General features: G+C 33.5%; 2 protein-coding genes across 2 annotated transcripts; both read left to right on the forward strand.

Annotated features, from left to right (window-relative positions):
* Nucleotides 1–11,847: 11,847 nt before the first annotated feature.
* On the forward strand, nucleotides 11,848–12,504 carry LOC122604270. The gene has a single exon (XM_043777157.1). The coding sequence runs from the start codon at nucleotides 11,848–11,850 to the stop codon at nucleotides 12,502–12,504; it is 657 nt and encodes a 218-aa protein (XP_043633092.1).
* Nucleotides 12,505–14,464: 1,960 nt separating this feature from the next.
* Nucleotides 14,465–15,118, forward strand: LOC122604271. Its single transcript, XM_043777158.1, has one exon. The coding sequence runs from the start codon at nucleotides 14,465–14,467 to the stop codon at nucleotides 15,116–15,118; it is 654 nt and encodes a 217-aa protein (XP_043633093.1).
* Nucleotides 15,119–15,423: the final 305 nt, after the last annotated feature.

Below are 15,423 nucleotides of genomic sequence, written 5' to 3' on the forward strand. Positions count from 1 at the left end.
ACCATAAGAAGTTTCCTCCAGCTCCACAAAAAACTACCCGAGAATGGAATGGACCAAAAACTCTTACCTTTCAATTTGTACATATGAACCCATTTAACCCAGAGAGACTCCTTAGAGGACAAGAGTCTCCAGATTAAATTCGAAATAAGAGCAACATTAAATACCTCAATCTGACGAATGCCTAGTCCACCTTGAGTTTTAGGGAGACAAGCAACCTCCCAAGAAACCTTTGATCGATCTTCTACGCTGATCGGATCCCTGACTCCACAAGAATTTTCGCATAATCTGTTCAATGTCTAGAATAACTCGGCTGGGAGGAATAAAAACAGAGGACCAGTAAACATGCATCAACGAGATCACCGAATTTATAAGCTGAAGTCGGCGAACAAATGATAGAAAATTGTTCTTCCAGTCATTAACCCTCTTCTTTATAAACTCAATGAGTACCTGGCAATCTCTAATCATCAATCTCGACGACACTAAAGGCACACCCAAGTATTTAACCGGCAAGGTATCTTCTTCAAAAGGCAAAATGTTAAGGATAGAAATTTTTGTATGATTAAGAACACTACAGAAGAACGCAGTACTCTTTGGAAGAATATGAGCTAAACTAGAGGCCAATTTGAACTCCTCAAGAGATTTCATTATAACTCTAGCAGAATCTACATCACCTCTCATAATGATAAATAGATCGTCAGCAAAACATACATTGATGAGATTCAAACTTTCACATTTTGGGTGAAAACCAAAATTACCCGTCAAAACATTCCGCTTCAAAATAAGAGTTAAAACCTCCATAACCAAGGTAAAAAGATATGGGGATAGCGGGTCACCCTGTCTTAGACCTCGTTTACCATGAAAAAATCCATGCAAAACACCATTTATGAAGTGAATAAGATGTAGTAGCAACACACTCCATAATCCAGTTAATCATACGCTCATGAAATCCAAAGTCCTTCAAAATGCACTTAAGAAAGTTCCAGTCGATTGTATCATATGCCTTTTGGATATCTACCTTAAGAGCAGCCCGAGGAGGACCTCTATCAAGATGATAATTATGCATTAACTCCTGCGTCAAACGGATATTATCGGAAATACAACGACCTGGAACAAAGGCTGATTGATTTATACCCACCAAATCCGCTAAGCAATCTTTAATCCTGTTTGAAATAATCTTTGAAATGCATTTAAAGATTTAAGTTAAACACAAAACAATAATGAAAGTGCTGATAGTTTTATTCATATAAATTAAATGGTTTTAATAAGATGCACAAATCTGGGAATACTCAACCAGATTGTGAGAAAAAAACGAAATACAGAAGGGATCTGCATGATGATTATATTTTGATTGTATCGAAATTTTGATGAAAAGAAAAAACTAAAGTGATACTCCTCCTCATATAGTTTATATATCTGGAGAATGTAAAATACCCGTTAAGAACAATCCAAAAACAACGGGTATTATATGGTTGTAATCCACATGTCTTTGACCCCCTAATCTTCATGAAAGATGCATTTTAGCCCTTCAAATAACATACTACATTCACCTTTAACAACCAAAGCTAAGATTGAGGAAATATAGTCACTTGTCAACACCCCCCACAATCTTAGTAGTAGGTTCTTCATAATAAAATAATTTATCTAAAAGACATCTCGTAGCCAAAAAACATGTGTTTGTAGAGTGCCACTTTAACAAACCTATATCCAATAGAGCAAGAATAATGGATCAAAAAATTGCTTGGGACAGAATGTGGCAACCAAGGAAAAATTCTCCAATTAGACATAATGGTTTTCAAGGCCTGAACATTCAGTCACACTGAGGTACTTTCACCCCAAGTGCACTAAATGTGGGCAGCCGGAATGTTAGTCACACCGAGGGTCTTTCACTCCAAGTGAACTAACACAGGCTAAACCAAAATTGCTAGAACCTCATGAATCAATTTGCTAACGCCTTGCTGGAGAACTATGACTTAAATACATCTGGTTAAAAGAATCCTAGTATGCTATTAATAGTTGTGTTGTTGTCTAGCTTTAATGCACACAACAAAGACTTTTATGAAAACTGAAGCTCTCCCCTTTCTTGTTTTCTTCAAAGAAAGTCACCCAGCAAATCTTTTACAGGATTTAATCAACAACTCTTTGTGACAGTTACTTACTTCTGATCAACTTTGTAAGAAACCAAACACCCTTGTTGCTATCGTACAACACCTTAACACCTTAAAAATTAAGGGTGCGTTTGGTTCATAGAATGTTTTGGAAAGGAATGGAATCTTTCAAAGGAATTGGAATCTGAAGGAATGAAATTTGACAGAATGTTTTTGAATTTTTGAAGATTTAAGTGAGGAACGGAATGAAATTTCTTCCCTCATCCCCAAGGAATAGAGATTTCACCAAATGGGGGAATGTTTACATTCCAACGGAATGTGATTCCTCCATCTATCACCAAGCAAAAACGCTAAGGAATGGAATTCAATTCAAATTCCAATTCCATCAGATTACATCAAATTATGTGAATCAAACGCGGCCTAAGTTGACTTGTTAGGCCTTATTCTCCAGCACTTTCTCTGCCAAGATAGTAGAAAAACCTTATTCATTTGTTATTTATTCTCAAACAAGCTGCTTCTTTTTCTAAAGGCTGAAACATAATCATATAGTGGGCAGAGCAGAGGCTTTCATCAAACAGCTTCAACCATGAAAACAATAATCATCTTCAACAGGTCTGCAATAATCACCAACAACCACCAACATCAACCACAACAGTAACATAACCCCGAATGTATCAAGTTCAAATTTTACAATCAACACAACAAAAAAGATCAAGACCACAAATTTACAACCATAAATAAAGGTTTTTTTCCCATTTTAAATATATATATATATATATATATATATATATATAAACAAACTTAAAGATTTGATCAAGCTAACAAAGGGTTTAAAGTTCAAAGATTTTTAGAAAACTTCCCATACATACCCCCCCCCCCCTTTTCAATCTTGTGATAAGTAACCAAATTAGGTAAAACTCACAACAGAAGATTGAAGGACAAAAAGCAATTGGACATAATGAATAAACTTCCCTGGATTTGATCAAGCTAACAAAGGGTTTAAAGTTCAAAGATGTTTAGAAAACTTCCCCTACATATTCCCCCCCCCCCCCACCCCCCCTTTTCAATCTTGTGATAGGTAACCAAATAAGGTAAAACTCACAACAGAAGATTAAAGGACAAAAAGCAATTAGACATAAAGAATAAACTTCCCTGATTACCAACAGCCAACTTGAAGTCATAAAGGCAAAGAACAATTCAAAACTTGTCATGGACATAACCATCAATAGAAAAGCTTCCAATTAATGACAATGAGAAAAGAATGTAAAAACATATATCTTAACCAATCATAACCAACAGAAGTTAGACATATATCAAATTATCAGCCTAAGTTGCATAGGAATAAATGCAAAAGAATAATTCTGAACAAGTCATAAACATCATAATCAATAAAATCCTTCCAACTAAGGATAAAACATAATAATATCAACGTAAAAGAAGTGTCCAAAAAACAACATAAGACAAATAGTCATAAGAACAACATCAGACATATATCAAACAAATAGGAGTGGGAGGAATATAAAGACTAATCCAACTTAACAAAAAACTTTTATAACTTCACAAGTAAAGCAAACAACTAAACACGCAATGAACATAAAGACTAATTTGAGTTAAGGGAAACTTTTATGACCTCATCACAAAAAGGGCAATATTAACCCAAACTAAACAACCAACACCTTACAAACATAATGTTAAAAAAACAATGATTTTCTTATAAGTAAAAAACCACCTTACTTAATGTGAACTTTGTATCCACACCCAGATAAGAAACAAAAAACCAATCATTGCTTGCACCAACATAGACTACAGTCTCATGGTCAAAACATATATCATTCTCCAACCAGTACAAGGTAAATAATCCTAAACAACAATCATATAACCACAATCTAAACAACAAGAGTCACACAAATTAACTAATACAAATAAGAGAGGAGGGTTGTCATGAAGACTAAGAATGCCCAAAACAGATAAAAGGTGTTGCCATAATAAAAAAAATGCCCATAACACATAAGAGGGTCTCCCTTAAATGCATAAGAATGCCCAAAATACAAAAGACAACACATAAAGATCATAGACAATTTGTAAAAGGAATGTGAAATGGATAGGTGGAAAAAAAAAGGTGAGCAGAAGATGGATCGTCAAATGTTTATGAAAAAAGGTAAAAGGTTAAGGGTTTGTAAAAAAAAAAGAATGGATGATAAAAAAAATTTGATAGTTAAAAAGTTAATTGTGTCCATATCTTTCAATTATATTATTTGTTTTGTTTTGAATAGGTAAAGTTGGATATTGAGGGGTATAATAAGGAATTAAATTTAAAGGTAAAGTCTTAAAGGAAAGAAGAAAGGGGTGAACGGTAACGAAGGGTGTAAGATCCACATATAACAAAGTGGTCATGTAAAGCATCACATTAATAAGAGAATACAAAGAAATTACATGATTCCTTTAAGATTTTGTATTAAACATGGAATCCAAGAAACGATTAAAGAAAAAAGAAAGAAGACATTAGGGTCAGGACATGTAAAACAAGGCTAACAAGATCAAGACAAAGAATATCTACCATCAAAGGCAAGAAACCATTATCATGTAGAGATCAACAAATCTGATATTTAAGAAACATAAAACGATCATACGGCCCACAAACATGCAACCAACACTATTTTCAGTTTAAATATTAACAATGACTAAAGAAACGATCACAATTATCATAGCAAACTCAATTAACCACAAAGAATACAAAGACTGAAATAAGGAACATACAGATGGAAAAAATTTAACCATGGGCTTAACTAAACAACCTATAGGCTTTCACAACTAAAACTCTTTCATTTTGAAAACAATAAACCACTTCTAATATATTTTACCAACTCAATTACTTTAATTTTCCAAGCATGCTTTATATATTATTAAACCTCTTATAATGAAAAAAAAATAAAAAATAAATAAAACTATAGTAACCAGCATACGGGTGTAGTTAAGTAGAACATTACCCATTCAAGGATTATAGAAAATTGAATAAGTTATTAACCAATGTATCACCTACAAGCTATTTCATCGATTCAAAAGCCGCATTAGTGATTATTTTCTTGTTAATTATCAAGCTTACCTGTAAAATGAACAACAAGCACATGGCATTAACTTACTAAAAAAATCAATGAACACAACCAACAGCCAAGTCCTAAGCAAAAGTATAAGAATAACTCTTAAAAAAGCTCACAAGACCAACAAAATAGGACAAGCAAAATCTAGACGGATGAGGTGAAATGATTAATCAATATACCAAAGTACATGGGTACAGATTTAGAGGCAACCTTAACGAGCAAAGAATAATATACTCAACACAAGGATTTAACCAGTAAACAAAGTAGCAGCTCATGACAAATAGCATACCAACAACTAAGATCTCGATAGAGCAAAATGTCAAAGGAATAAACCGAGTAAAAGAAAAAAAATGAATAACGAGCAACACAATCTGCATGTAGATGCACATAACCTGATCCAATGCTTAAAACAATATTGCTAACCTATTGACAACCCATAAAAAAAAGCACTAATGAGGACACAAATTGAAAATAACAACCAAATAGCTATCGGTAGTGCAACCATCACAATATATCATTGAAGAGAGAGTAATAGATATCACTAACCAATGTCTTCATATATAAAAGGACACAAAATATTGACAAAGGCCAACCACCATCAACAAAAAAAAGCAAGGAGTGAGCATCCACAACTAGTACCACAAAAGCAAATGACAACACAAAGAACCAACAAAAATCAGTTCTTCCTCTACACTAGAATAAGACTAAAAAAAACTTAAAATACCGAAATGCAACAATTAAAACAGGTAAACAGGGGATATCTCTCCTGTAAATATCGTGTCTCACACTCAAACAAATGTTGGTCCACATATTCCTAAAAAGGTTCTTATCATGCAACATTAAACCAAATTTATCAAGTAGCCGATTAAACAAGTTGGAAAACATAAAAATAAATATAAGAACCCTGGTTGTAGTTCAGGTATGAGTTAATGGGGGCAGTTGATCTCTGGAGGATATTAAATGTGTATGAATTTGATGAATAATTGATTGAGAGAGAAGTAAATGAGAGAATGTTATACTATATATTCTAAAAATTAATGAATAATGTTGAATGCATCTGATACCCAATGATTGGGTATTTATAGGCAACAATTAGGTTACATCGTATTTTGGGTCATTGTCAGATATGAGCCTTCATTATTAGGACCTCACCCAATACGTATAGTATTTCCAGAATGATAATTGTATCATGTACTTGTTGGGGAAGATTAATAATCTGATACCCAATATTAGTAAATATACTTGTGACAAATGTATCTTGAGGAATGGATATGACTATATAGTAACTTATGCCTCCAAGCTTTGTTACTCTTGATAACTTGTCATGTTTCATTTTGTAAATATATATATATACATATATATATATATGGAATAAGGTAGGGAAAAGAGTTATTCTCGGCGTGCTCTTGTTTCACCCATTCTCGACTTGATGGACTTTTAATTGTTAATGTGTCTCTCGCTACCATTGGGTCTCTGGCCCATCCATTCCCTCCTTGGGGCTTTAATTAAGTCACGACCAAATGTGACACACACACACACACACACACATATATCGACCTACTCCTGAAGGTGGGTCAAGGAAACACTCTTGTTCTCGACAAAAGATGTTCCCAAGATGCTCTTGATCAGCTTTCTCCAGGTAGGCTTTAAGCCCGATTCATAGCTGTCAAATGGGCCTAGCCCATTTCTAATTAATTCCTGCTAGGTTTAGAGGTTACTCTCGTCTAGAGGTTACTCCCAAGGGACTCCCGATTCATAAATATATATGTATCTCTCGACCAAGACACCTTGAGGTCACTCTCACTACACACATATACATACAATTGTTGCTCTCGATATGTTCTTCCATATTAGCTCTCGTATCTCTCTTATTTTTTTCAAATATAAATTACGTTAGGGGTTTTACTTCCTGCCTCATTAAGAAGAACGAGCATGGTACCCGCGCAATGCGGCGGTGGTGGTGGGGAAGACGATCTAATGGTGTCGGTGATGGTACTATTGGTGGTGGTGGCGGTGTCAAGTGGTGTAGGTTGATGTAATTACGATGGTATAAATTTTTAGAAGATAAGAGCTTAAAGTATTAATTACTAAAATAAAAGTTTTGGGTAGTTACGTAAAGAAAAAAAACCAAAAAATTCCAAGAGCAAATAAGGTATTTCAAAGACAGAGATATTTAACAGGGGGGTTTGTTTTATTAAGGAGTAGAGATATGATATTCAAGAATATTCAAGAAGCAGGAAGTTGTAGAAATTCACAACGAAAGTTGCCTAATTTAGTAATCCCCAAATCTTATAATGAAACCCTATAATATATAAAACCCTAAATAAAAAAATTCAAAAAAGACCACTAGAATCTGAGATCAAGAAACCAACTTGGCTCTGATACCATGAAGAGAAAATAGATTTGTTAAAACATTAATAGAGATTTAAGTAACACAAAACAATAATGAAAAAGCTAATAGTTTTATTCGTATAAATTAAATGGTTTTAATACAATACACAAATATGGGAATAGTCAACTAGATTGTGAGAAAATATGAAATACAGAAAGGATCTACATGATGATTATATATTGATTCTTTCGAATTTTTTATGAAAAGAAAAAACTGATCGAAGTGATACTCTTCTCCTCATCTGGTTTATATATCTGGAGAATGTAAAATAACCGTTAAGAACAATCCAAAAGAAAACAGGTATTATGATGTTATAGCCCACATTGATGATATACCTTCCCAGCACGCTACGACACGAAGCTTCTCCGTAACGAAGACTTCCGCAGAAGATGAAAGAGATAAGAACTGTTTCCCTATAAACTTGGGATTTAATTTTATCACTTAGGTCTAGTAAAGAAGGAAAGAATCCTCCTGGACTCTTATAGCCTAAGAGTTAAGGAAACCCTAAAGAGGCTTAAGTTTTCCTCTAAGATAAATTCTCCCTACAAAAGGAGAATCCTAAAGACCTTTCAAGGCATTTCTATTCATTCACACAATCAATATACTTCACCTTATATCACGATCGATTAGATCTAAAACCCATTTGCTTGATTATAATCGGGTACATTACACCCGCATACTACCCAATCGGCACTTTGGTGTCTTGCATGTAAACAGTAACTACTAACAACTAACTCGCTCTTTAAAAAAAATGCAGTGTTCGTATAGTATAGGATTAGGACTAGGAGTAAGAAAGTTGTTCTAAAAAACATAAAGATCGATACACATATATATTTCATCTATAAGTTGGTGTGTTTGTAACTTTTTTTCTGAAAATAGGTCGTTTTTCCGAGCTTTGGGGAACGATACTTATCAACGGAGTTTTTCAATTTAGTGAGAAATGAAGTAGAAAACTTGCCAATCGAGTGATCCTTTGATCACTGCATGGGCTTGCTGTAGTGTGCATCGATTCAAAAGCAAACCAGAGTTTAGAGGATGTAGCTTAACATTCATCAATTTGATAAATCGTAAATAAAATTTGGTATTTTATAGATAAAATGAAATGGATCGGTGAATAAAAATGTATTAACCTCTCGATTTACTATTGTGAGTATTCAACTTTAGAAACCTCTATTGTGTGCAATAATTTTTTTATTTTATCATGATTGATGTTTCCAACTTGCAACTTAATTTTATCGCGTATACTAAATTTTTGTTGTTTGTTTGTCATTGTACGTGATAACTTTCATTGTATTGTTATTGTATGTGTTAGTCCCAATGTATCATATTAATTAGGTGATGACAAATCTAATAAGTAAACACTTAGTAGTTTTTTGTGTTCTTGTAATCTAATTCAGATCAGAATGAGCTAAGTCAGCTTTGGTATGAGAATCTTACTCAAATAGAATATCTTCCCATCCCTAAATCACTATTTCATCTCCCCCTATTTATTTCCCCTATAAACAAACTATATTTTTACGTTGTCACAAATAAAGAAAGAAACGTCTAGATGTATGTCTATATCATTTTCTTATTACAACAGTCGAGTAAAGACAAATGTAAACGGGCATTTATGTACATCATGAAATATTTTTTTCTACTAAACGATTCAATCAATATATAACCAATGGGGTTGGTGGTCTATTGGTATGGTCTGTGAGTGTGAGAGGATCCATCTGGGTTTGAGTCTCACTTTTTTTTAATTAATGGTGGAATAATAGGGCCTTTTTCGAGGGTCTTGGGTTTCATCCCATGTATATGTGTGTAATTTAGGAGTAGTTGTAAGTTAGAATGTCAATTCGAAAAAAAAAAAAAAAGCTCTATCAATATAACAAGGTGAAAGGTTGGTTTATAGCCCAGGAATCCCTTGACTAGGATGAGTTCATTTCAAACCCACGCCCCTTTCCTCAAAAGTCTAACCAATAGCAGCTACCCAATAAGGAGGCCAGGTTCAAACCTAAAACCTGACCTAAACAACACAAAGGCATTACGTATGATGATCCTTAGTCTAATTTAATATGTATATATACTATATTATAAAAATAATAGCGCTGTGTTGAAAGTTAAATGAGAGAAAATGTCTCAAACACCTTAATAGTTATATTACATTATTAATGTTCAATCTTTTAAAATATCTCCATCACATTTTACATCAATTTATTTTACATCAAAAATTTATAACATTGGACGTCGTCTTAACCGCCAACCATCGTCCCCCTCCACCACACCGTCGCCACGACGAATACTTCCGCATTGCGTTGGTACCGTGCTAGTATATATATATTATATATATATATATATATAGACACACACATACATACATGTATGTAACTATATTTTATTAGCTTAGATAAACAAAATCTATATACAAATAACGCTAGTAGGAGTGAGGGGTTCCCATAACCCCCAAACTCATGAGAAGTTGTCATGTGAAGTCCCCTTATTAAGGGGTTTTCCCCTTGGAGTGAGGGCGCGTTTGGTTCGCGGAATGTGTTTGGAAGGAATGAAATCTTTCAAAGGAATTGGAATCTGAAGGAATGGAATTTGACGGAATGTTTTTGATTTTTTGAAGATTCAAGTGAGGGACGGAATGAGATTCCTTCCCCATCCCCAAGGAATGGAGATTCCATCAAATGAGGGAATGTTAACATTCCAACGGAATGTGATTCCTCCATCTTTAACCAACCAAACACACTAAGAAATGTAATTCAATTCCAATTCCATCGGATTCCATCAAATTCTGTGAATGAAACGCGACCTGAGGGGTTCTCCATAACCCCGGAATCAATTTTTGACCCATAACACCCCCGGGAGCAATGTAAGGGGCGTTCCCAGGGTGTCATGGTGGCGTTCTCGACGCGAGGAGGCAACGCCTCACTCCGTAGGGCCTAAGAGACTAAAAGCAATAAAGATCAAAAGTATCAGCTTCAAGAAGTTCTATTCCAGAACACTCCGAAACCGGGAACAATATATTGTTGCGAAATGGCGTGCATTGAATGCCATAAACTTGTTAATCTCAAATAATTAGATTAGATTACACAAAGAGACGTGGTATGTCACCCAACCATATTATTGCACACACTAGAGAGTTCGATCTTTCCATCTACTATTTTCCAGTAGTTATTAAATACTGTATGACATAGATACAAAGAGGTTGGTCTTGGAGTACACCACTATAAAGAAGAAAAACTTAAGTACTTAACACGTCGAGAAATGTTCCAGTGGGCTAGAGTCAAACTGGTGGAAAGTACTGGGTCCCGGCGCTTGTCCTGTTATAAGTACCCGCATCATATAGGTAGCCGGTGGATACTACTATAGCCGGAAAAAAGTGACTATACAATAAAGTTCCGCATTTTGGTTAAGGTCAACAAGATCGGCCGGGTTTGTAGTCCCAATTAAGTTGTGCTCTTGTGGGCTTTATGGCCAAGTCTTGTGTAAGTATGTATATATTTTTATCCAGATACCGAAGACCTTTGGGTACACACATGTTTAATTTACTTATATGTTGCAATGCGGATAGGTTTTGCGATGGGTCACGTTCACGTAGTAAGTCATTCTATCTCTAGAGTTGATCGATGGTGTTAACCGTTTGATCCAAGCTTGCTTCTACGTATATTAAAAGAAAATCCAGCCACCAAAAAAGCTACCATCTTTAAACTTAGAAAATTTGGACTTAAACATTGCGAATTCACATATAAGTGTACGTACCTAAGCTGTCGATAGTTTATCTGACCCGTTCGTACGTGGTTATAATTGTTTCAAGTAGAATAATATATAGCACGTAATTGTTTGTCAATGAATTAATCGTATGAGTTGTGACTTTGTCCACGTTAATATTGCACGTTTGACTTTGTAGGACACTTTGATTTAAATTTTGCAACCGTTAACTACAAACACTTATTATACGCATGTAAAGTAAATGAAGTTCAAGGCCATCTATTTTTGACCACCGACTTTATCAAAATGTCAACCAAAGAATTTTTCATTATATAAACAAGTATCTAATCTAACCCTACTTTCAATTCATCTTTAATATCCAATCAACACTTCCGCCATTCTCTAGCTCCATCCTTTTTGTTCTTTGTTATCTTTCAAGTACGAGACGAAAATTTGTTAACCGTCAACAAACTGAAACCCAACTACCCTGTACGGAGTGACCCATTGGCTAGAAGGTCACCGCTTAGCTGGTCAATCTAGTCGTACTTAGCCGTATATGGGTAATGCAATTACTCTTTCTTGTTTAACAAGTGATCAAGAATCATTTGTGAAGGTTGTTTATTGGGAAGGAAACACAAAAACTCTAAAAGGAAAACGATGGTTAGCTGGAGAGATCATGTTTGATTATCCCGAATCCATGGTTTGTGATGCAGATTGCTTCTTCATTGGCCATCCTATTCCGTTTTTAACGATTGGAGACCATCTAAAGCCGGGAAAGACGTACTTCGTTCTCCCACTTGACATCTTCTCATCAAAGACCGTCTCAGCTTCTTCGGTATCAGCATTAATTGCCTCCATGCCGAAACGCACACAATTCAACTTCAAAGAGTGTCCTTTCGAGTACATAAATGCATCAAACGGGCGGGTTTTGATCAAGCTATCAACCGAGTTTATGGCAAAAATTCTAACTATAAGAAAAGAAAATCATGATGATCAAGAAAATGGAAGTACAAATGGTAATTCATCAAATGGTTCCTTGTGTAGTACCCCTGAGTTGAAAAAGCACTATGAACAGTTAGTTGGATCCAAAGAACAACAATGGTCACCTAACCTCAAAACCATCTTAGAGCATAATTATAAATTTAGGTATTCTCCTTATAGATTGATTATGGGGCTGGAATGGAAAAAGAAAGAGGGAATTAGTGTGTGCTAATTGACTAGTAATATAAGTTGTTATTGTCATATCGAAATATTGGATATATGTTACAAGTATAGCTAGCTAGGATACTAAAAGTATTTGAATTGTGAAGATGTATATAAAATGTATTGATGCAAATATATATAATTGAATTTTGTAATTTGAGAAGATGTAATCTGTTATTTTATTTATCCTGTGAATTAGTGGCAGAACCGAGATTAATGTTAAGGGGTTTGATTGCTTGATTAAGAGGTGTCAACCAGGAAAAGTCATATTTATTTTACCTGTTGAATGAAAATGCATATAATATAAGAGGTATATTAAGATATTTTAAGGTTATTAATTCATTATTTGAAAAGGACAATGTTTGTAAACAAAAATATCATTTCTCAGCACGATCTAATTGTGCGCTTTCGTAATTAAATAATGGTTTACATATATTTTGAATGTTTTTCTTAAAAAGGCAGATATATTATAATATATTGTGGTGGTGGTGAAACATCAAGATAAAGATGCCGTACACCCAATTTACCATGTAATACTCATGTTTATTCTGGAAAACTAGGAGCTATGACATACAAGCATCTAGTTTATCTAGTTACTACGCATTTGGGTGGTGATAAGACCGTTATTTCAATAATTAATAAATGTTTTATAGTACTCTACAAGTAATCAAAAATGTGATAGATTTAACAAATTTTTTAGTAGGTTTATTACTTCCCACAACGTGTTTTTGTTGTAAAAAGATATTAATAAAAAAATAATAATAATAATAAAGAGAAACCATTTAAAAAAGGGAGAATATAATAGAGAGGGGGAATGTTTGGTTTTTTTATTTATTTTTTATTTTTTGATTTATTTGTATAAAAATATATGTCAAAAAAACAAAAAAAAAAAAATCTTTTTTGATAATTATACATACGGGTTTTCTCCTTTAAGGTATTAATAAGGGTAGCTAGTAGAGATGATAGGTAATAGAATTCTTTTTTTTTTAAATTGAATTTTATGTCTTTTATTTTTTTATTATTTTTATGAGAATAGATTTTTATTAAAGTAAAAAATTTTAAAATAAATTATATAAAAATTATAATTATCTAAACGTAGACATTCATTATTATCTAAAAATGTGAATAAAATAACAAAATTATACGACTATTTGCATATTCTAAAAATGCAAAATTAATGGGTTGAAATTAAATATATGAAATTAACGGGTCTACGAACAAAGTATTTGTTTACAAAATGTGGAGATTTTAAAATCTATCTACTTAATTTTTAAAAATACTTGTCATTTGAACTAAAGTTTAAGTATTTCAACTGTGTATATATGACATGAAGATAACTTAATGACACCAAGGGGCAAGGTGAAAATAACTTTTGATGTTTATATAAAGTCATAAGATACCTTTTGATGTTTGTATAAAGTCATAAGATTTAGAAACGGTCATAGCAACTCATCATACTATATAATTTGATATCATCTTTGGTACATGCATGGTCCAGTCCATTACCCTATAAAGGATAAATATAAAAGAGAATGATATTGTTGAGTGGACAATTAGTAAATGATAAACGATTTATTAGAATACTACCAAATTGCAACTTTTAGGCACATTTAATTTGCTATTGTTTGAAAATGAAATATTTAAACCATGCCAAGGTGATAACGTGGAACATCGAAAAGCCTATCAAAGTATAAATAAACAAGTACAAAAGGCTACTTTCATTGACTATGCCAAGCTTTATATACATTTTTTTTAAATGTCAAACACTTATACCTATTCCTATTTATACATAACCTCAACCAAATCTTAGTTTTTCAACGTACACCTTTCTCATCATATATAAACAACTTGTTTGAGGATCATCAAGCATATTCAACATATTCAAAATCAATACCTTAATTAAGCATTTTTTTTCTCTTTAATATATCAATTTCCAAAATCTTGAACTTGATCTCGCTTTGTGCACGCTTATGGGTAATCTTGTAGATTCTTGTTGCATGAGAAACAATGAGTCATTAGTGAATGTAATATATTGGGAAGGAAACACAAAAACTCTAATGGGTAATAAGAAAAGAATAGCTGGAGAAATAATGTTCGAGTTCCCTGAAAGCATGGTTTGTGACGCCGATCGTTTCTTTATTGGTCATGCTATGCCATCTTTAGATATCGATGATGAACTCAAGCCCGGTAAAACATATTTTGTTCTCCCACTCGATATATTCTCATCACATATCCTGTCAGTCTCTTCCATATCATCTTTTGTTGCGCATAATTATAGACGTAGTCCAGCTGATCTAAAAGAATGTCCATTAGAGTACATAAAAGAATCAAATGGTAGAGTTCTTATCAAGATTAAATCTGAGTTCATGTCAAGGCATCTTATGAACAGATGTGGTAGTCATGATCATGTTGATCAAGTGATCAAATCGACGTGTAATGATTTAGCAAATGGTAACTTATGTAGCACGCCGGAGCTCAAGAAGGAATACGAACAATTGGTTCGATCCAAGGATCAAATTTGGTCGCCTAATCTTGATACAATTTCGGAAGCTAAGAAGATTATTTGGTATTCTCCTTGTAGATTTATCGGGATGGACTGGCAACAGAAAGAGGAGGATTTATAAATGTGTTATTAGCATGTGATAGTTTACAATAATTTCATGTATATGTTCATTCATTCTTTATTGATTCGTATATTTGATTGAACTTATGTTTATAGATTTAACCAATTGATCATAGATCGACTGGCCGGTATCAACACCATGTGACCACATGGTTCTAGAAACTATATTTAGTAATTTATGTTTGATAATAGTGAGTCATCGGGAATGAGTTATATGCGGTTTGTACTCTGAGTTTCAAAACGGAACATGAGATCAAATAGTTTCTACCCATTTACCTTTTTTTATGTTAATAAATTTGGAAACAA

This window comes from Erigeron canadensis, chromosome 6, assembly GCF_010389155.1.
Source record: "Erigeron canadensis isolate Cc75 chromosome 6, C_canadensis_v1, whole genome shotgun sequence".
NCBI classification, from domain to species: domain Eukaryota; kingdom Viridiplantae; phylum Streptophyta; class Magnoliopsida; order Asterales; family Asteraceae; genus Erigeron; species Erigeron canadensis.

What these genes read in the sequence shown, in the direction of transcription:
- LOC122604270 (XM_043777157.1), top strand. Translation starts at nt 11,848, where the DNA reads ATGGGTAATGCAATTACTCTTTCTTGTTTAACAAGTGATCAAGAATCA.
- LOC122604271 (XM_043777158.1), top strand. Translation starts at nt 14,465, where the DNA reads ATGGGTAATCTTGTAGATTCTTGTTGCATGAGAAACAATGAGTCATTA.